The sequence below is a fragment of the Equus asinus genome, chromosome 19 (genome assembly GCF_041296235.1).
Source record: "Equus asinus isolate D_3611 breed Donkey chromosome 19, EquAss-T2T_v2, whole genome shotgun sequence".
Taxonomy (NCBI): domain Eukaryota; kingdom Metazoa; phylum Chordata; class Mammalia; order Perissodactyla; family Equidae; genus Equus; species Equus asinus.
The window spans coordinates 9,565,155-9,588,060 of record NC_091808.1 but is presented as its reverse complement, the minus strand read 5'-3'; the positions used below and the strand labels follow the sequence as shown (position 1 = coordinate 9,588,060).

The window sequence follows — 22,906 nt, the reverse complement described above, 5'->3', positions numbered from 1 at the left end:
TGTTGGCATTCCCATCATTACTTAGAAAGATTCTTGTGTCCTTTTAGAGCTGCCTGCTGAAAAACAGGAGTAAACATAGAATATTATGGTTTTATTATAATCTTGTAGAGATTGAATGTCTAAGCTAATTTATTAAAGAATTTGTTATTCCTTGTCTTAACACTTTTCTGAAGAATGTGAGAGTTGGAACTGTTATTAGATTGAGAAACTTATAAGAATTGTTTATGTGCTTTGAGTTTATAGGCCTCACAACCCGAGTCAGTCTTCATGGTAATCAACTAGGTAAAGCTCTGCATTAGGCTCCCAGTATTTATGTTCCCAGGCACAGTTTTTTCTAAACTTCACGAAATTGTTAATGTCCTATTCTAAATAAAATACTTTTTTCAACAAATAGGGCTCATACAAGTAAATGAAGTTTTAAGATACATTTAGGATAAATTCTTTGCTATGAGTCAGTTTTCCCTGGAATCTCCTCCCCTTGCTGCAGCTGAGGGGCAAGTGAATAAGTGTTCTGTGTGCCATTAATTCCCTAAAAAATTAGGAAATCTGGAGATCAGAACTGTTAATATAACCAGCTTTCTAGGTTTAATATCCAACTTGCTTTATATTGTTTTGAATGACCTTTGGGGCAAGAGTTACCTTACCTGTTTTTTTAAAAAAAAACCCCAAACTACAGCATACTAGTAGCCAAATTCCTGGTTCTGATCCAAAGGCAATTTCTAGTTATGTATCTGGATTTCAGTGATTCTAGTATAGTATTCTACTCTACCACACCACCAACTCTCCCCAGCGTGAATAAAGTGGAGCAGATACTGTTTTATGGATAAAGCAATTAAGGCTTGGAGAGATTTAGTGATTGTCACTCTATTAATAAATGGCTGCACCACAGTTGGAATCCAGGTCTTTCTGATTCCATCCCATGTTCTCTCTACCACAGCAAACTGAAGACGAGAAGAAAAGGAGGCAGAGAGATCATTTATGGAATCACTGTATTATTTCCAGTGAGAGATCATCAGGGCCTGAAACAGGCAATGGAAACAAAAACAAGATTTAAGGATTTCTTTTGACTTGGTGGCAGATTAGATATGAGGAGTGAGGGAATAGAATGATTAAAGATCTGAATTTCCTGGGTGTGTGGATGAGTGGTCTTGGTGGGAGGACACGCACTTTAGGAGGATTCCCTTTATTCCTTTCTGTATGGAGCTTGTTGGTAGGGACTACAAGAGAATTAAACAGCATATAGTCTTAATTCCTGTGTCATTATGTTACTGCTGTGGCACTTACCTAATGAGAATTATAAATTCATAATTCTGCCAAGGGACTACCCCAAAGTTTATGGCCATCCCACTGTGATGGACTCCATGTGCTTAGAACAGTGTTTCTGCCTGTATATACATATTGCTGTATTTTTCCTTCTCTAATGAAGATAGATTAGAAAAAAGACACCATATTCTTAAAAGCATCTTGATTTATTAACATGATTTACTGTTGAGGTTGCACAAAATATTCAATAAATGAAGAATAGCTAATAGCCAGTTTGTCGAAAGAAAGGAATTCACATGTGCAGTTTATGGTCGGATGATATGGCAGTGACTTGTGCATATGCCCTTGCACAATTCCTGCTCTGTTGATGATTTGTACAAATAGTAATGTGGGCAAGGTGCCTGTTAGCTACCAGCCAAGGAATTATATTGAAACAACACATCAGAACTTAGTTACCTTGTTCAGTGTGTGTTTCGTTTTTAAAATGGTCCTTCCCTAGCCCTCTATTTGATCTCCTTACTGAGAACTTCAAAGCACATAAAATTAAAAGACACTCACTTAGCCCTTATGAAGTAATAGTCACAGGTACTTGCTAACTCTCCCTGTTTTTGATTTTCTAACTGAATTATAAATTTAAGGGGAAAGGGGAACAGGGAAGGGCTTGATATTTTTCCCAATGGTTAACCATTAGGCCTCGAACCTAGTAGAAAATACTTGTTGGTTAAGTCTCTAAATATAAATTTAGTTTGGCTCCCTCTGAGATTTACTAAGTAATAAAAATTATTTTATCTTTAGTACCTAACACTGTGCTAATAATTGATTGGAAATAAAAAATACAGAAGACAGTCTCAGCGCTTGGCTCTTGAGACATGTACAGTCTTGAGTGGTTTTATTTGTTATTAATTAGGTGACAAAATGCTTGAGTTTCTCAGAGGAATTGGGTAGCAAATTATGGACAGAGCTTTAAATTCTCAGCCTAATAGGACTGAAAAATAAAAGTTAAATGATGGTACTGTCAACTGTAAGTTGCAGACTAACTCTCCAATAATCTCTTAGGTGTAATATCACCTTAAATTCCATAGGAATACTTCTCATTGAAGAAATGTCCTGTAATAATGAACATTGATTTGAGACCATTGATGACTGGTTCATTTTTAAAAGCCGTAGAATTGATAAGTAGAATAGACTTTAGGGAACTTCTGGTCTCATTCCTCCTTTTTTCAGCTGTGGAAATGGACCCCAGAGTGTTTGATTAATTGAACCTTGTCTGAATTATCCCAGCTATTTATAGAGATCAAACAGGAACTACATCACAGGTTTTTGGTTTCTCTTACACAACTTTTTTTTTTTAAGATTTTATTTTTCCTTCTTCTCCCCAAAGCCCCCCAGTACATTAGTTGTATATTTTTAGTAGTGGGTCCTTCTAGTTGTGGCATGTGGGACGCCACCTCAGCATGGCTTGATGAGCAGTGCCATGTCCAAGCCCAGGATCTGAACCAGCAAAACCCTGGGCCACTGAAGAGGAGTGTACAAACTTAACCATTTGGCCACAGGGCCGGCCCCCTCTTATATAACTTAATGTTATTTATCATTGTGCATTAACTGAAAGCATGTATGTTGTTACCATATTTTCAGTTATTTGCTCATTTGTTTTTTATATTACTCCTGCAAAATAGTCTAATTACAGAAAAGAAAATTCAAGTGACTTGCCTAATGTCTTGTACTAAGAAATTAGCAGGGGCCAGCTCCGTGGCCTAGTGGTTAAGTTCAGTGCTCTCCACTTCAAATGGGCCCAGGTTCACAGGTTTGGATCCTGGCTGTGGACCCACACCACTCATCAGCTATGCTGTGGTGGTGACCCACATACAAAATAGAGGAAGATTGGCATAGATGTTAGCTCAGGGCGAATCTTCCTCAACAAAATAAAAAAGAAAGAAAGAAAGAAATTAGCAAAGCTAAGAATAGAATCCAGATCTTCTGTTTCCTAGTACATTACTTTTTTCCACAATATCAGACTATTTTTCCATCTTGTTGCCTTCAGTATTATGTCCAAATTATTCATACTAGGAAGCTTAGTCAAACTGAGAACCTTTTCAAGAAAGAGCGATGGAGGCGAAAGAATCCAACCTTCCCTTGTAGCAAAATTCCACTTTTCCAGTTTTCTTAAACTTGTCTCTACTCCATTTGAAATTTGAATTTACCACTCACTGGAGTTTGAGGCTAGAAGACAATTCCAACATAAAATTAAAGATTTGAATTGATCTGTAGATAATAACTGCTTTCATTTACATCGGGATATTTTTAAAAACCCACGACTTTAAAATGTAATATATGTAGTCTTTTTTTAAAAGTTTTTATTGAAATGTAATGTACATTGAAAAATATGCACAGTCATTAGCCTACAACTTGATGAATTTTCACAACTGAACACACCTGTGTAACCCACGCCCAGTTCAAGATCATTAGCAGCCTTCCAGAAACTCCCCTTACACCCTCTTCTAGTTACTACCCCTATCCTGCTGCCCCTCGAGGGTAACCACTGTAACAGGATAGTCTTTTTTTTTTTTTTTAAGATTTTTTTATTTTCTTCCTTTTTCTCCCCAAAGCCCCCCAGTACATAGTTGTATATTCTTCGTTGTGGGTCCTTCTAGTTGTGGCATGTGGGACGCTGCCTCAGTGTGGTTTGATGAGCAGTGCCATGTCCGCGCCCAGGATTTGAACCAACGAAACACTGGGCCGCCTGCAGCGGAGCGCGCAAACTTAACCACTCGGCCATGGGGCCAGCCCCTAACAGGATAGTCTTTTAAAAATGAGGTATCAGGTACTTCATTTGTCAAGATTGTCCTGTTTTTTTCTTTACTGAAAATATGAAGAGGATGAGAGAAGAACAATTTCTCTGTTGCTTATCAACACAAAAATAATTGCTAAAGACAAAAAAAATCAGAATTTCCTCATTACCAAGACTTATTTACCAGTTTAATATTCAACCAAGTAATATTGCAAGATTTAAATCTTTCATGCAGCTTTGGAAACATCCTAGAGTCTCTCTAAATGATTTTGTCTTCTGAAACGAAACAGGGTAAGCAGGAAATATAAGAATGGATGTGGAGTAGTGTGTGCCTTCCCCCCACCATGGTTATTTCCCACTATGGAGGAGGCCCCAGGGAATGACTGATCATGCTGTAATGCAGAACTCTCGTTGAGGAATCACTGATACGTACCTCTTTCTTTGCATGTGTTCTCTGAATATTGTAGATAGATTTCTAATATCAACAATTAGAATTCTGTGGGAGATTTTTACTTCTGCAACATCTGTATTAAATATAACTCTGTTTTTCCTAACTTAAAAATAATTGGTTAAAATTCTCCCATCTTGATTTAAAATATGTTACCTATGATGCTGTCTTCACTTCCTCTGTTTCTTACCAGAACCCCTGAACAGTGCCCCAGCGTGGTTTCATTGTTGTCGGAGAGTTACAATCCTCACGTGCGGTATGGAGCTGCAATGGCCCTGGGCATCTGCTGTGCTGGTACAGGAAACAAGGTAAAGTCCAAAACCAGTGGGGTCAGTTCTTTCCTGGCACCAGACTGTTTTCCCTCAAAGAAAAGTTTATGTAACAGCTGTAAAAATAACAAGGGTAGAGTGATCTGTGAGACTTAACTTGCCTCACAAGGCTTCCCAGAACTTCTTCACTGTACTGTGCTGGATTGCTCAAGCCATTCAGGAACAAACCACCATGCTGCATGGATGGCCATAATGAAAACAATGCTGTTGAATTTCCTTTTGAAAGCATTGATTTCTTTTAAAAAAGAAGATAAAATTTTTTCTTTCTTTCTTTTTTTTTTAATTCTTATTTTTTTCGGATGTACATCATATTTCGAATTCTGTATACATTACATCATGTTCACCACCCAAACACTAATTATGGTGCATCCCCTCACATGTGACCCTAATCACCCCTTTTGCCCTCCCCCCTTCCCCAATGGTAACCACCAGTCCAATCTCCAATGCCATGTGTTTGTTTGGTTTTTTTTTGTCGTTTTTATCTTCTACTTATGAGTGAGATCATATGGTATTTGACTTTCTCCCTCTGACTTATTTCACTCAGCATAATACCCTCAAGGTCCATCCATGTTGTCACAAATGGCCGGATTTCGTCATTTCTTATGGCTGAGTAGTATTCCATCGTGTATAAATACCACATCTTCTTTATCCATTTGTCCCTTGATGGGCACCTAGGTTGCTTCCATGTCTTGGCTATTGTGTATAATGCTGCAATGAACATAGAGGTGCAGGTGTCTTTATGTCTTTGTGTTTTCAAGTTCTTTGGATAAATACCCAGCAGTGGAATAGCTGGATCATATGGTAGATCTAGCCTTAATTTTCTGAGGATACTCCAAACTGCTTTCCATAGTGGCTGCACCAGTTTGCACTGCCACCAGCAGTGAACAAGGATTCCCTTCTCTCCACACCCTCTCCAACATTTGTTGTTTCCTGTCTTGTTAATTATAGCCATTCTGACCGGAGTGAGGTGACACCTCACTGTAGTTTTGATTTGCATTTCCCTGATAGCTAATGATGTTGAGCATCTTTTCATATGCCTGTTGGCCATCTGTATATCTTTTTTTTTTTTTTTTTTTTTTTTTTTTTTTAAAGCTTTTATTTTTTCCTTTTTCTCCCCAAAGCTCCCCCGGTACATAGTTGTATATTCCTCGTTGTGGGTCCCCCCAGTTGTGGCACGTGGGACGCTGCCTCAGCGTGGTCTGATGAGCAGTGCCATGTCCGCGCCCAGGATTTGAACTAACGAAACACTGGGCCGCCTGCAGCGGAGCGCGCGAACTTAACCACTCGGCCACGGGGCCAGCCCCTGGCCATCTGTATATCTTCTTTGGAGAAATCTCTGTTCAAATCTTTTGCCCATTTTCTAATTGGATTGTTGGTTTTTTTGTTGTTGAGCTGTATGAGTTCTTTGTATATTTTGGATTTTAACCCCTTATCTGATATGTGGTTTGCAAATGTCAAGAAGATAAAATTTTTTTGTTCTTTAACTGCTCTGGTCATTTTACATGTTTAATTTGCATAATTAGTATTGTGGAAATCAAAGTTCTTGTCTGAGACCAAAATCAACTCAGTTTGATTCTCTTTTTTGTTTTAAGCAAATCACTTAACTGCTCATTTACCTGTTTTCTCCTCATGAACATAATAGGTAATCTGATATTTGTTAATACCTCAAATGTGACAAAATAAAGAGTTGGGCTAGGCAAGTTGATGATTTGAAAACATAATTCATCATGAGATTCATAAAGAAATGCACTGTTACTTAAATAACAAGTATTATTTATTCACAGCAATAACATAATGATCACATTTTGCCTTTCATAGCACACACACACTTTGGCCACCTCTCCAAAAGGTGAACTTTTCTTTTAACAGAGCACGCACTTGCAGGCATGCGTACGTGTGTGTGTGTGTGTGTGTGTGTGAGAGAGAGAGAGAGAGAGAGTCAGAGAAAGACGAAGAACATGGTTATGATCCCAGTGTCTTTCCATCAGAGAGGAGTCACTTTTTTATCATCTCTTGTCCAAACTAAAATAAAACATAGTTATTAGTTAATTGATTGATCCCAGGAATTAAATTTTAATTTGCTTGACTTTTTCTCTAATAAAGGGTATTAGTATTGGATACAAGTAACTTTTTCTAGTCACATAAAACATAATTGAAGCTAGGAATTAAAACAGGCGTTTTCAGTACATGTGGCAAGAATTGTGTAAAAATTTATGAGAGACATTTCTTCCGATATATTCTCATTCTGTCTCCTTACCCTGCTTTATTTTTTTTTTCATAGCAGTTGTCACCACCTGACATATTTTTGCACCTGTTTGTTTATTGTCTGTCTCCTTTCCACTGAAATGTAGGGTCCCTGAGAACAGAAGGTTCACTGCTAGAACCCAAGTCAGACCTGGCACCTGGTAGACTTTCAGTAAATGTCAGTCAAATGAATGATGGGGGGAAGAGCACTCAAGGATATGATGAACAAGTTGGACATGGTTTCTGTATTCACAGAGTCTTCTTTTTAAAATGTTTTCATTTCTTTGGAGAGTGAATTTCTTATATGCGAAATGTTATCTTCAGTTTTATTAAAAATGTCATTGGGTATATAAAATGCAGTTTATAGAAATTGGCCTTCATTTTTTTTCTGGGACACATCTATCCTGTAAGCGAAGGAAAGAATATAGCTGGATGTTTTACTAAGTATTTTCTCCCTCAGGTCTTTAGTAGACATTTATGTCAAGCCTCATAAGTTAAGTGTAAATTAGATTTTTTTTTCTTTCCAGATTATTCTAAACTTAATATTATATCTAGGAGCAAATGTTCTTTGAGACACAGCATCTGACAACTTAATTCAATGAAAAATCTTTATTACTCATACTAAACAAGTCTGCTTTATTTCTAAATAGTTTGTATGGTTTGCATATCAATATCTATTTGACTGAGGTTTGATGCTTTAATTAATTTTGTTTCTTAAAAACCTGAAACATGTATATTCTAAAATATGTCTTTGATGTTATATCACATGCCTCAAAGGCCAAGTTAGGGTCTTTTAACTTATAAATTGAAAGTTTCATTATATTTTTATCATGACTACTTCATAAACAATATTGACAATATGAGTAATGTTTGAAAAACTTACTCTTTCGTACAATGTCACTGCATTTTTCAGTGAAGTGAGGAGAAAGAATACACTCATCTGGTATGTGTATTCTCTGTTAATAGGTCTGATTTTTAAAAATAAATAAATCCACATGTAAAGAAATCTGAAGTAATTTTCCCCACAAAGGGATTCAATTTATTCTTCCTTTCCTTGGCCTTGGAACAAAGGATATTTGAGAAATGACATGAGAGTCGTCCCTCAGTATTGGAGAGGGTTTGGTTCCAGAACCCCCCGCAGATACCAAAATCTGCAAATGCTCAAGTCTGTTATATAAAATGACATAGTATTTGCATATATCCTGCACACATCCTCCCTTAGACTTTAAAGATTTTATTTTTCCTTTTTCTCCCCAAAACCCCATGGCACATAGTTGTATATTTTTAGTTGTGGGTCCCTCTAGTTGTGGCATGTGGGACACCGCCTCAGCATGGCTTGATGAGCGGTGCCATGTCTGTGCCCAGGATCTGACCCAGCAAAACCCCAGGCGTCTGAAGTGGAGTGCACGAACTCAACCACTTGGCCATGGGGTCAGCTCCAACTTTAAATCATCTTTAGATTACTTATAATACTTAATGCAGTGTAAATGTTATGCAAATAGTTGTTATACTGTATTCTTTAGGGAATGAGAAGGAAAAACAAGTCTACTTGTTTAGTACAAACGCAACCATTGTAAGCCTTTCGATTCCCAGTTGGTTGAATCCCCTATTTGGAACCCATGGATATGGAGGGCTGGCTGTACTGTATTAAAAAAATAAGTTTGATAATTTTGTAAACCCGTTGCTCTTCCTCCAGATTTATACCTACCTAAGCACCTTATAAGGGATGTTATAAAGTGACACTTAGCAAGCTCCTGCAGAGTGTTAATAGAAGTTATGTGGGGCATAACAACAAAAGAGTTTTTGGTCAAATACAGTGGACAAATGCTAACATAAACAATGTTCAAGTGGTTTCTTTAATAAGGCTTTCTGGAGCTTTTGTTATGTACATTTCTAGAGTCTTTGATATGCTGTATACATTTTAAATCTGCAAGACGAGGTGATATATAGTATGCAAGAACTCCCAAACTTATTTAACCAAGGATTCTTTTTCATAAAATTGAGCAAATTACTTAACCTTTTTAGCTCTCACTTTCTTTCTTTATAAAGATTGTTATGTGGTATTGGTTTTTTTTTAAGGATTAAGAAGATTATGTGGGATAACATATATAAAATACCCACTGCTGGGCCTGGAAAATAATACAAGCTTATGAAACACTAGTCTCATTTTCTCTTGCTTTCTTTTTGAACTCTTTTACCTCAAGACAGGAACACTCATGATCTATAAGCTTTCTTTTCATTTACCATCAATTATATTGAAACTTAAAGCCTACTCAGTTCTGAACTAGTGCATGCAAGTAGTCTTAAATTAACTTGTTATTACGATGTTAGATGAAAATATTGACTTAGAATGGCGGTAACTAATTTGAAAATCCAGCTATATCAACTTTATTTAAAGTCTTTTTTTAATACTTTTAGGAAGCAATTAATTTGCTAGAACCAATGACAAATGACCCTGTGAACTATGTGAGGCAAGGAGCTCTCATAGCTTCAGCTCTCATCATGATCCAGCAGACTGAAATCACTTGTCCAAAGGTGAGCAAACAAAAAAATTCTCTGAAAGAGAACTGGTTTGGGCTTTTCTTTATTAACTTATCTTCTTTTGAGGATATTTATACCTCAAATATGGTAAACACTGAATTCACAGGAAGTAAAGAGGTAAGAGAATGGGAAAACTTTAAATATATAAAGCTCCTAAAATGCATTGTTTTACAGATTTATGGTTACTTTGTTAATTCAACTATGTAGCCATACTCACAAAATTAGAACTCATGGGTTGATCAAATCATAAAAATCAACTTTAATTTTGACCTCCTACTGTCCTTTTAAAATGTATTCAGTGAGATAACTTATTTCTTTGATACAAGATACAAACTCAGGTGGCCTATGATTTTTTTGATCCGTCATTTTGGGGTAATAAAAAGTCCTCCAGACATTTTATATAGTACATACAATCTCAGTTCAGAAATTACTGCATCCAGATTCTCTGCTAGAATGTCATTGCCCTCCTGGGCAGTCTCTTGGGCAGGGTTCCAGATGGCTCCAGTACAGCTTTCTTTCCTCCTTGACCCACATCTCCCCACAGAAACATTCCTGCATATTTTGCCCTTCTGTAGATAGGAGCATAACCAGTTCTCAGTGCAGCTTTGCCTGCCCTTTCCTTGCTCTCCCTCCCCCAGTACCCCCCTAATAGTGACTGAGTCAATGGCTAGTGCCTCTTACTTTATGTGTCACCTGTCAGTGCACAGTGACCATTGATCACATTAAGGTCTCCAAGTGGTCCCTCTGATGCCCATCTTTAAGACTTCCAAATGTTGGATTATTGCAAAGACAGAATCAGATTTTTCAATCTGTTTTAATAATACTTAACATATTATATCTTGTAGAACATAAAAACTTCTCAGACTACATTTCTTTTTGGTTTTTGTTTTTAAATATAGCAGTTATGATATGAGTAGCTTTACATCTTTTATTTCTGCTTTTGATCTTTTGCTGAGCTTTTATCAGCTGGAGGTTATCCAACTAAGTAATGTCATAAAAAAGGAAGTTTAGGCCATGGAAAGCACGTCCTCTAACAGTAATATATAGATATTTATTCACTTTGACCTCACAGGTGGCTTTCATATTACTTGTATTGTGAATAAAACAAATGTTTTACCATCTTCCCATCTTGCATCTTCCCATCTTCCGCTGTAGGAGTTCATTGACTTCACAGCCCTAAGCTCTACACCAACAATGGCAGAATCCCTTGGAATGGGGTTGGGATAGGGCAGCCTGTGTAGTTTGAAAAAGTATTCAACTGTTTATTCTAATAAATGAATAAAATCTTTTCATATTTAGAAAAAGTGAAGAAATGCAGCAATTAAAAAAAGTTTTTTAATCATTCCATAAAATATTGTTGAACCCAGCCTTAGCTGATGTTAGTATGTGAGGCACATTTCCACCGTCAGGTTGTATCATGATCTTGGGTATTGATTAAGAATGGTGAAATGCAGTTATAGCTGGTAGCCTTTGCCATTAATACAAACTCGGTGGGGAAAGTTAAATGTGTACCCCACTGACTACAATAGCAAAATTATATATGACAGTGTAAAACTCAAATATTGTTTCAGGAAATGCTAATCCTTAGAGTTAAATTGTTACTTAGCTCATGAATTCTTTAAGTTTATTTTCTGCCATTAGCATGTGATAAAGAGCTTTATAGACTATAGTTTATATCATCTCTCTTTTATCTAATAATTGCTAACAAGGCAATATTGGTATTTTTGGGGTGGTGTGTGACAGTTCGCTAAAAAGAAAAGGCTATTAACAAGTTTGAAGAGAAGTAACTTCTCAAGGCTACAGAGTCCTAGTCACAAGGTTGCAAACCAGTCTATGAAATGAAGTGGAAATGCCGCAAAATCAAAGATCGTGTTAATTTCATCAAGACTATAATCCCTCCTCAAAGGAATCCAGAAGGAATATTTCTCAGATATTTTGTGATATTCACAATGGAAATTTCCAAAGGAAATTTTTTATGTAATCATGACATACATCACATCCTTTTACAGAATGCTGTCTTACTGCTTAGCTCTAGACCCTGTGGTCTTCGTTTAAGTAATTCTAGTACATCTTTGCTTTTCTTCTGCCAGTTTCTTGCTTACTCTCTCTCGCATAGACCCAGGAACATGCATTCACCCCTGGGTGATTACAAACCCAATTTAGAAAACCCTTAGACCAGAAGTTCAGAACCATTTAACTAGAATAACGTCCTTTTATAGGACCTTGGACCTATTTGTCTGTCAAGAACCTAACTCCACTCTTTATGTTTTTCATGTTAAATAAAATCTACCTTTAGCAGTTATTTAAACATGTACATAAGAAGTATCATGTATGGAATCAGATAAAAATATTACAGTGTAAGAATAGGATCAAGTGCTCTTTGCCTGATATCATCTGGCCGAAGGCCTGCTACAGGGAAGCTTCTCCCACCACTGACAGGTATCCTTTTGGAAGTAGGATCATATTTGGCCAAGCTTGATAAGCTTTGCACTTCTAAACTAAATCACAGTTTGCGTAGATTCAGCTTTTTGTGAGCCATCATGGTACCTAGAAATATTTCTGTAGAGAGATGTCTGAACTTTTATAAGGTGAAATTATAAGTATGAAATTTTTATTATAAGGTGATATTTTACAGCATAACACTTTTGTAGATAGAAATCTGTATTACCATACTATTGCCTTAAGATAGGGACTTGGACTCTAATGGTGTCGGTGGTAATACAAAGAAAAGGCTACATGCAACTACCATAAACGAAATAGTACTAATAAAATTGAGAAGGGAGCTAAAAAGATAATTTTAGATATTGATAATGGGGAAATTGTGATAGCATTGACAGGAATATCTTGAAAGAAGAATAAAGATAATTTTCATTTTAGGCACGTTGAGTTTGAGATGACAGCAAGTCAGTTGGAAGTAGATGAGAGCATAGGAAAAAAGTCAGAACTGAAGAAAGAGATTTAGGAACCTAGCCGCAAAGAAATTATATAAATCCATAGCCCTTTATCTGCAAATCCAAAATCCATAAAGCTCTGAAAACTAAAAGGGTTTGTTTGTTTGTTTTTAAGGACTCATTGGGCTGCCTAACCCCTATGAATTCATTCATAGCATTTATCCCATTTAGTGTAAATAGTCAACGATTTTGTTACTTCAGAAATACTAATTTGTTTGATTATGGGATATTGCCCCCACACTCCACTGGGAGTATTGCACAATATATGGTGTATGCACCATGTTAGCTTTCTAAAATTCCAGGCCTGAAGGATATTGTGGAAGGAATTACAGACCCATAGTTGCAGTCATAAGAGCAGATATAATGTCATAGAAAGATGAAAGAAAAAAACCTCCACAACTAATCCCTGATATGCAGCTCCATTTCTGTATCCAGGAAAATAGAAAAAAATAGAAAGGAAGAGATATACCAGGTGAGAAGTACCAACAGAAATGACTCCAGGGAACTTTATTCCCTTTTCCTCATCCTTTATTTTTCTCTGACATCTAAGAGTGGGTTTCTTTTTCCAGCAGTGTGTAAGGTATAGAGTTAAAAACATGATGAATGTTATGCATGAATTTGGAGAAGGTAGATTTTAGATAATCAGGCACAGCAGAATATGTGGATCACAGAGTTGCCTAAAATTTAATTGTCTTTTCTGTGAGATTATCATAATATAAAATGAGAAATCAATATGATATTTTCCTACAAATTCTACTTTGTTTTATGTGGGGAGCAATACTGTTAATAATAATGTAATTGAGTCATAAAATCATGATCCTAGCCATGATTGCAATTAGTTATTTGTGATTGCAAGCAAGCCAGTCATTTCACCTATCATACCTCAATTTTCACATCTGTAAAATAAAGGGAACAGACCAGCTGATCTCAAAGTCGCCTTCCAAATTGAAGACACCATCCTACCTACTAAAATAATAATTCTTTAAAAAGAATCATGATAAGGAGAATCAAGTTACTGCTACATAAAGTAATGAAATATGAGGGAAAAAATTTTTAAATGATTAAAGCTAGCTTTTTAAAGTAATCTACTTAATATTTATTGGATAAGCCCGTTATATATTTGCGTTGATTTTTTTTAATCCATCTTCCAATTTCACTGAATGTTTTCCAGTTGTTTGGGGTACAATTTTATATTTAAATTCTTCCTTATAATGTACATACAGTGCTTTGTACAGTGTTTCTTTTTATAAGTTCATGAAATATTTCACAAACCTTTAGCACATAAAATTTCCATCCTATATAAGGTAATGTAAGTGTTCATCTAAAATAAGTTCAGAATCAAAGGAATTTGACCTGTTGAACCAGAGTAAAAGCATCAAACCTTAGGATTTTTAAAACTAGAAGAGAATTTGGTGGTGCTCTAATCATGTTGGGTTTTATAATTAGAGAAATAAATGGCTTAATAATGGTCATATCAGGGTAGTGGCAGAGTTAATTCACTGTTTGTCCTGTCATATTCTCTTGCTGCCTATGAATAAAACATGAGAACCATGGTTAAGGACTATCATTTTGTTAGCAGTGTTTAGGTTGCAGAGATAATAGTCAAGGAGGACTAGTAGAATTCTGCCCCAGTAAGGGAAGACAGCCACACTTAGAGAACTATAAAATGCCATTACATATATATTACCACATCTAATCCTTACAACAGCCATGTAAGGTAGGTGCTATAATATACCCTGTAGAGATGAGGAAACTGAGACTCGGAAAAGCTAAGTAACTTACCCAAACAGCTTATTAGAGCAGAGGCATTTATAAACCAGGGTTGGCTGATTCTGTATTATTCTGCAGTATGTCATAATGTGGCCTCCCAGACCAAGACGAATGAAGAGGGGAAGAGATGCTGAAAGAATAAAGTCGTTATGTTAGGAAACTCAAATTCAATATTTTCTGCTTTTGGCAGATTTGGGGAGCTCCATGATCAGGTGCTTCTTGAACAAGCAGACTTCTTCCTCGGTGCCTACCATTTGAAAAGCACTGGTGGGAAAACAGAATTGTAAGACATGGAAGAAGCATAAAATAGTTCCCTTACTGTCACCCAAATAGTTTTAAAGGAATCACAAATATATTGATAAGAACTATATTTTGTAAATATTATTTTCTAATTATAAAAGCAATATATATAAATTTTAGAAAATGCAGAAGAGAATAAAGAAGCAAACAAAAATTACCAGTAATCCTACCCTGCATGAGTTAGAACATGTTCCATTTTGGTGTTTTCATTTTTAAGAGTAATTATTGTGACATGTTCTCAAAAAATTAATGTGTATACATAATGAAAATCTTTACTGTATATGTGAATACAGTTAGTCCAAAATATACCTCACACAACTTCAGTGAAGGGTAGTTTACTTTAAGGTGAAAATGAAGGACTGTGCCTGTTAGGAAATCTGTAAGGTTGACGGAAAGCAGAACCGCTGGGATTCACAGTGCGATGAAAGCCTCAGTGTTCACTGGAACTGCGTAAGCCTGCTGACTAACAGTGGTGCAGTGCACTCTCACATGCACATTCCCTTGAGTCTGAATCATCCACTGTGGGATGAGGCTTGAAAACAGAACTGGGCTCCCACACCAGAAAAAGGCATAAACACCCATGATTTCAACCATGGAGCTGTTTTGCCTTCAAATCTGGTCCATATCCCTCTCTTTTTGCATGTTTTGAAATTCAGAACTCTAGTTTCATTACCATTTGAGCAATCTATTCCCTGTTCTAAAATGACACAGCAAACGAATAGAATTAGACTGTAATTCTTTTTCTTGTTCCTTCAGGTGAATCAGTTCAGACAGCTGTATTCCAAAGTCATCAATGATAAACATGATGATGTCATGGCCAAGTTTGGCGCTATACTGGCCCAGGGCATACTAGATGCAGGTAAATGTTTTTAAGTCTTTCAGATTTATTAATTTGTTTAAACTAAATCTAATGAATTGACTGTCTGCTCTAACTATATGACGTAATAGAACTTGAGTCTGGGGCAAATTATTCCTGGAGGAAATTTGGAGCCTGTAATGCATAGAAATAATTTAGTAGAGTTGTTAAGAGTACAGACTGTTAGGGTTCGAATCCCAGTCCTTTCACAACACTAGGTATATAATCTTGAGAAGTAATTGACCCCTCTTAATGTTGTCTTTCTGTCTTGTAAAGTCTACCTTGTAGTGTTGGGAGGGTTAAAAATACATGTAAAACAATTAGAGCAGTGCCTGTCACTTAGTAAAGTGTTCAGTGAGTGTTGGCTAATTTTTTTTTCTTTAATTTTCTTAGTATATATCAGTTTTAAACAAGTTGACATTGGAAAATTTTTAAGGAAAAAATCCTTCTCTCTTTTAGTTCATTTGTCACTGGGGGTGTTTTTGTTTGTTTTAATTTTCCAAGAAGTTGAGAGTTTGCTGCTTAAGTTTTTAGTGTTAAAGTACAATTTATTTTTCTCTTTTTAATTTAAAGACAGTTCCTTAGAGCAGTATATAAATAGGGAAAATACTCCATGGATACTTTGGGTAAAGTAAACATTTCAGTTCTCCATGGCATTGATTCTCTCCCATGTATAAACAATACAGACATTGACATGCCATAGTTTCTCCCTTCTCATTCTTTACCATTTTTCCAATATTTTTGTATTATGTTCACATTGTCGTGTTTTATAATATTTACATTCTCTTGTGAAATCATAATTCTCACAGTTTAGTTCCATATTTAAATGGGTTCAGTGTTCACTACCATATCTTTTATTGCTACTTCTTTTTCCTGGGTATCTATACTAAGACTTGATACTTAATTGGCTGGATTTTAATCAGTCTCCAGTTTACATTTGGGTTCACTCTCTGTGTTTTGACAAATGCATGATGACATGTATCCATCATTACAATGTTATACAGTTTCCCTGCCCTAAAAATCCTCTGTGCTTTACCTTTTCATCCTTCTCTTGCTCTGACAATCTCTTGGCAACCATTGATCTTTTGACTTTCTCCATAGCTTTAGTTTTTTTTTTTTCTGGAGTGTTATGTAGTTGGAATCATATAGATGTAGCCTTACACGTTGGCTACTTTTGTTAATAAGTTTTTAAATAGGATTTAGGAGTAATATTTTACTACTCCATAATCTTTTTTATTTTAGCTGCCACTTTCTGAAGTTTGTGGTTTTAAACTACAACTCTTTACTTGTTTATTTGGTACCACTACAGTTTTTTGCTGGTTTTTACTATATTAGAGTTATTTGTTAAGAATTAGGGGGGGTTAGGGACTGGCCTCGTAACCGAGTGGTTAAGTTCGTGTGCTCCACTTCAGCAGCCCAGGGTTTCACTAGTTCGGATCCCGGGCGCAGACATGGCACCGCTTGTCAAGCCATGCTGAGGAGGGTCCCACATGCCGCAACTAGAGGGACTCACAACTAAAAATACACAACTACGTACCGGGGGGCTTGGGGAGAAAAAGGAAAAATAAAATCTTAAAAAAAAAAAAAGAAAAAGATTGAAAATTGACCATTCTTTTTCACCACACACCAAAATAAACTCAAAATGGATCAAAGACCTAAAGATTAGGCCTGAAATAATAAGTCGTCTAGAAGAGAATATAGGCAGTACACTCTTTGACATCAGTTTCAAAAGAATCTTTTCGGACACTATAACTCCTCAGTTGAGGGAAACAATAGAAAGAATAAACAAATGGGACTTCGTCAGACTAAAGAGCTTCTTCAAGGCAAGGGAAAACAGGATTGAAACAAAAAAACAGCTCACTAATTGGGAAAAAATATTTACAAGCCACTTATCCGACAAAGGGTTAATCTCCATAATATACAAAGAACTCACACTGCTTAACAACAAAAAAACAAACAACCCGATCCAAAAATGGGCAGAGGACATGAACAGACATTTCTCAAAAGAAGATACAAATATGGCCAATAGACACATGAAAAGATGTTCACCATTGCTAATCATCAGGGAAATGCAAATCAAAACTACACTAAGATATCACCTTACACCCGTTAGATTGGCAAAAACATCCAAAACCGAGAGCGACAAATGTTGGAGAGGTTGTGGAGAAAAAGGAACCCTCATACACTGTTGGTGGGAATGCAAACTGGTACAGCCACTATGGAAAACAGTATGGAGATTTCTCAAAAAGTTAAAAATAGAAATACCCTATGACCCAGCCATCCCATTACTGGGTATCTATCATAAGAACCTGAAATCAGAAATCCCAAGAGTCCCTTGCACCCCTATGTTCATTGCAGCATTATTTACAATAGCCAAGAGGTGGAACCAACCTACATGCCCAGAAACTGATGATTGGATAAAGAAGATGTGGTATATATACACAATGGAATACTACTCAGCCATAAAAAAAGACAAAATTGGCCCATTCGCAGCAACGTGGATGGACCTCGAGGGTATTATGTTAAGCGAAATAAGCCAGTCAGAGAAAGATGAACTCTATATGACTCCACTCATAGGTGGAAGTTAATATATTGACAAGGAGTTCTGATCAGTGGTTACCAGGGAAAAGGGGGGGTGGGGGCAGGGCACAAAGGGGGAAGTGGTGTACCCACAACATGACTAACAATAACGTACAACTGAAATCTCACAAGGTTGCAGTCTATCATAACATTAATAAAAAAAAAAAAAAAGAATTAGGGGCTGATAATTCTGTGTTTCAGCTTTATTCTGCCATCTTTACTAGAAATCTTCTCTCTGTTTTCTCCTTCTTCCTTGCTCTTTCAGCCCCCTCCCCTGCCACCTCTTTTTTTGTGTCTGTCTGATTTGTCATGGGCCCATGAAGTTTTGATGCTTCTTTCCATTTCTCTTTATAATGATTTTGGCATTCGGTATTTTAGTGTTATTTAGTACATAAAACTTCTGTACTGTCGTGCTCACTATTGTGAACATAAAATTATTCTTGTACCCCTTTTCACTATGTTAGTATCCTGTCCTCCTACAAAACTGTGCTGCAGCTGCATTAGAGCAATGTATAGTCCTGCAGTCTATCTCTGAGAAGTTAGTGGTCGTAGAGAAGATCTGGAGAGGGCAACTACAGGGAGAAGAGCTGAAGATTAAGAAAGTTTAGGACTGAAGTTTGTAAAACTGTAAGCACTCTCAATAAGATAAACTCTCCCTTTTTTATGTTAAATCTCACACTATTAGAATAAAAGGCTAGTTTAGTTTCTAAGTCTGAAGAAGATAGGTTTTATTGAAATAAAAGGAAATTCAGCTTTGAAACTGAGATCAAACATCACATTCTCTGGGAAGCCTGTCCCCCTCTTCTTCTGTCCTACCCAGCCCCCACCCTGGCTTAGGTACCATGCTTAGCTGTATGTCCCCACTAGCACCCAGGTTTATATCTAGCATAATATTTTTATGCCTCATTTTAATTATCTCGTTGTCTGTCTTCTCCACTAGACTGGAGGCTCTTTGGGATCTTTTTCAGTATTTTGTTCAAAATTCTCCATATATAGTAAGCATTCAATGAATGTGAGGGTTAGAATAGGGAAGAGGATAAGCAGACAATAAATGTATATAACTCATTACTGTTGGAAAAACAAAACTTAAATATACCTGATTTTTTTTCCAGATAAAATCTCTAGTGGAGTATTAAGAAAATCTAGAGTATTTGATTGAACAGTAGAACCTTGATTCTTATGAAAAATTTAAATGCTTTTTGATTTAGTAAAGTTAGTACTCACTTCCTGACTTCAAGCAAAACATGAAGGTATCTGTGAGGTGAAGGTGATACTGAGATTAAGAGAAGGGAGATTTGAGCAAGCAAGGATCCAGAATTGGAATTCAGATTAGGGTGGTGACCAGATATAGACAAGTCCCATTTTTATAGACTATATTATGTAAACTAAAAGGTTTGCGTCTTGAAGTTCTAGGGTCTAGCACTAACACTGTTACCAGATAGACCAGAGGCTACAACACAGCAGCCCATGGGCCACATGTGACTTAACACCTGTTTTGTTTTGCCTGCCTAGCAAAGTTTGCAAAATTTTGGACAAAATCCAGATTTGGGTCTACTTTTAAAAACAAAATTGCCTAGTGACCCTGGACCTGCATCTCTAGTAACATGTACTCCTTAAATAGGACATGAACTTTCCAGTTTGCTTCAGTCCCCACTGTTTGAAAATGTGATGTGCACTAAAATTTTGCTTTTTATTAGCACATTAAAAACCAATGTATAATATAGATTAATATTTAATTTAGCATACAGCTTTGATATCCTTCAGGCTTAGTTTTTGAAAAATGCTTGGCTATATAGAAAGAAGATCCAGATTTACCCTGAGTCCAGTTAAAGTACAGCACTTCCAGTTTTGAAGACCCTAGAGAGCTCGCTGGCTAACTAATTCCAGCAACTACATATTCGATTTTATGAACTGTATTCTTAAAATAATCACCAAATGCTTCCCTAGTGCAGTACTTAGAAATCTTTATCATTGCCCTACTGGCTTCATGTTCATGGTTTCTCTCTTTTTCCACAGGTGGTCATAATGTCACAATCTCCTTGCAGTCGAGGACTGGGCACACCCATATGCCTTCTGTGGTTGGCGTCCTTGTCTTTACCCAGTTCTGGTTCTGGTTTCCTCTTTCACATTTCCTGTCGTTGGCTTATACCCCTACCTGTGTCATTGGTCTTAACAAGGACTTAAAGGTATGTTTTTGAGATATTGGTTTTATAGTGTATAGTGTATAGTTCACCACCCACTGACAAAGATTTTCATGAAATTTTAAAGGTAAGTTGACATCTCATCAATAAAGTGTTTCCCCTTCAAAGTGAGTCTTTACCTTGTTGATTGGAGTGTGTTGGGAGTTTTGAAAATCAAATCTCATTACTAACTATGTAACCTTGGGTAAATCAATTGAGAGGGAATGGTGAGAGAGGGGGCAAAATATAAAAATATGAAAAGGCTTTATAGCTAACTGATGGATTTTATGTAATACCGAAGGTCTGTGGGAGCTGTTGAAGGACTTCATGTAGATAAATGACGTGATGAACTTTGTATTCTAGAAACATCATTCTCATATCAGTGGAAATCCATTACAATGCTATTACAATAATCTAGACAAGGAAGAAAGAGGACCTAAACTAAATCTTAGTAAGGAATGAAGGTTTGAGACAGGGACATATGTCAGAGTTACGATGCTAGAGCATTTGAAGGAAGAAAGGATTATTACTAAAGGGAAAAACAAAATAGGAAGTTGTCTCTTTGGTGGTGGCAGAAAACAAGACCAGTAGTGAGGAGCCAGGGAATCTGACAGAAAGAAACTAGGCACTTAGGTCAGAGACTTAAGGTGATACATCCCCTGTCATCACACCAGCCTCTTTTTTTTAATGGAGTTTCTGCTTAGCTCTTTCTTAGTCCTGTGGCCTGATGGTTTACCTTCTTGTTCTTCCATCCTCTCAGAGTCCTTTTGACCTTTAAATAACTCTTACATCTCATCATCACTGTCGTTAAAATGTTCTATTAAATTTTCAGAGTGGAAAATTTTTAGGCCAAAATAATGGCTGATAAAGATTATTTCATTGAGTTGATTTTTTTCAGTATAGCTGTACAGCCAGTTATCCTTCAGGTGTTTCAGTATTAAACTACTCACATTTGTAAATATCTAGCAGTTTTAGCTCTGAAACAAGAATCTTTTGGTTTTCCAATCCCTAACCTTTAACATTGTAGTTAAACATCTTGTATAATCTTTAGGGACTTTTTCCTCTGGCACACAATTTTATGATCTCTATTTCCATTCTTTACAATGGAAGTGGGATGGAAAAGACAAGATTACTTATGCTAGTAAATATGATGTTTATTACCATTCTCTATCAATGCAAATTGGGTAAATAGAGAAAAATTCAGACTAGAACTTTAAACCTGGTCAATATGTAATGTGAAGCTGACTTTTCCGTTAGGCTTTATGTTAGACTCCTGTAAGGTGTGATTATATGGTGTAGAAACTGTATGCAGACTTACGTAGGTTGTTAGTGTGGTACAAGGAGGGGACGTTAGGTGTGCAGGCTAGATAATCAGATCATACTTTACAAAGGAGGTAACAGTTGATCTGATGTTCACACCATGAGTGGGACCTAAACTAAAGAAGTGGGGTGCATGGTCAGTAAAGATGAGATAAAGGGATACACAAAGGCACAGAACTTCAGGAAAGTATAAGGAACTGCAGGTAGTTCTGTAAAGCACCTCAAAACTAATTATTGAAAGAAGACAGAAGCCTTTAAGGGAGGAGTGATAACAATTGAATAGCACTGCAATTGAATATTTAGTGTGGATTGAAACTTCTGGCATCCCGTTGCATCCGTGTGCTTGTTAAGAGCATAGAATACTTAAATCTTGATTTTGATTATTTTAATAGAAAGGGAAAAAATTCTTTTATTTCTTCAGATGCCGAAAGTTCAGTATAAATCAAACTGTAAACCATCCACATTTGCATATCCTGCCCCCCTGGAAGTACCAAAAGAAAAGGAAAAGGAAAAGGTAGGTTCTTCATTCCTTTGAGTGGCACTATACTTATATATATGGAAGCTGCTTAGTGTGTTACTTGGGTTTATTTTAAGTATTTTTACATTTTAAATTAGGTATTTTAAAAGTAATACTTGTCATGGTAAAATCTAACATTATAAAGGATATAAAGTAAAAGCCCTTTTTCTCTCCTGGTTATCTATGTCCCATGTTGCAAGAATCACAGTTTGTGAATCCCTCCAAATGTTTTCTCTGCACATATCAATACTTTTTATACTGCACATAGAATTATTTTCTGCATACTATTCTACATCTTATTGTTTTCACTTTAACAATTTATCTTTAAAATTTCCAATGTATATGGATCTCATTTTTTCCACAGCTGCAGAGCAATCTCTTTATATATATATATATACCATTATTTATCATACCAGTTCCTTGTCTGACGGACATTTAAGGTTATTTGTAATTTGTCACTGTTACAAATGAGACTGGAATAAGAATCTTTATACATGTATATTCATGCACTTGTACAAGTATATCTATAGGTTAGGATCTTAGATGAGGAATTGCTTGATCAAAAATAATGGGGGCCGGCCCGGTGGCGCAGCGGTTAAGTGTTCACGTTCCGCTTCCGTGGCCCGGGGTTTACCAGTAGATCCCGGGTGCGGACGTGGCATTGTGGGGCAAGCCATGCTGTGGTAGGCGTCCCACATATAAAGTAGAGGAAGATGGGCACGGATATTAGCTCAGGGCCAGTCTTCCTCAGCAAAAAGAGGAGGATTGGCAGATGTTAGCTCAGGGCTAATCTTCCTTGGAAAAAACAAAACAAAACAA

At 36.5% G+C, this 22,906-nt stretch overlaps 1 protein-coding gene across 2 annotated transcripts in view; it reads left to right on the top strand.

The window, feature by feature from the left end:
* The window catches only part of PSMD1 (proteasome 26S subunit, non-ATPase 1), a 97,343-nt gene that overhangs the window by 63,938 nt on the left and 10,499 nt on the right, over positions 1–22,906 (top strand). For both annotated transcript variants that reach the window (XM_014836052.3, XM_014836054.3), the window contains exons 17-21: positions 4,693–4,807; positions 9,491–9,607; positions 15,391–15,493; positions 20,087–20,256; positions 21,992–22,084. In XM_014836052.3, the coding sequence (XP_014691538.1) occupies positions 4,693–4,807; positions 9,491–9,607; positions 15,391–15,493; positions 20,087–20,256; positions 21,992–22,084 (598 nt within the window). The remainder of the gene's footprint in view (positions 1–4,692; positions 4,808–9,490; positions 9,608–15,390; positions 15,494–20,086; positions 20,257–21,991; positions 22,085–22,906) is intronic.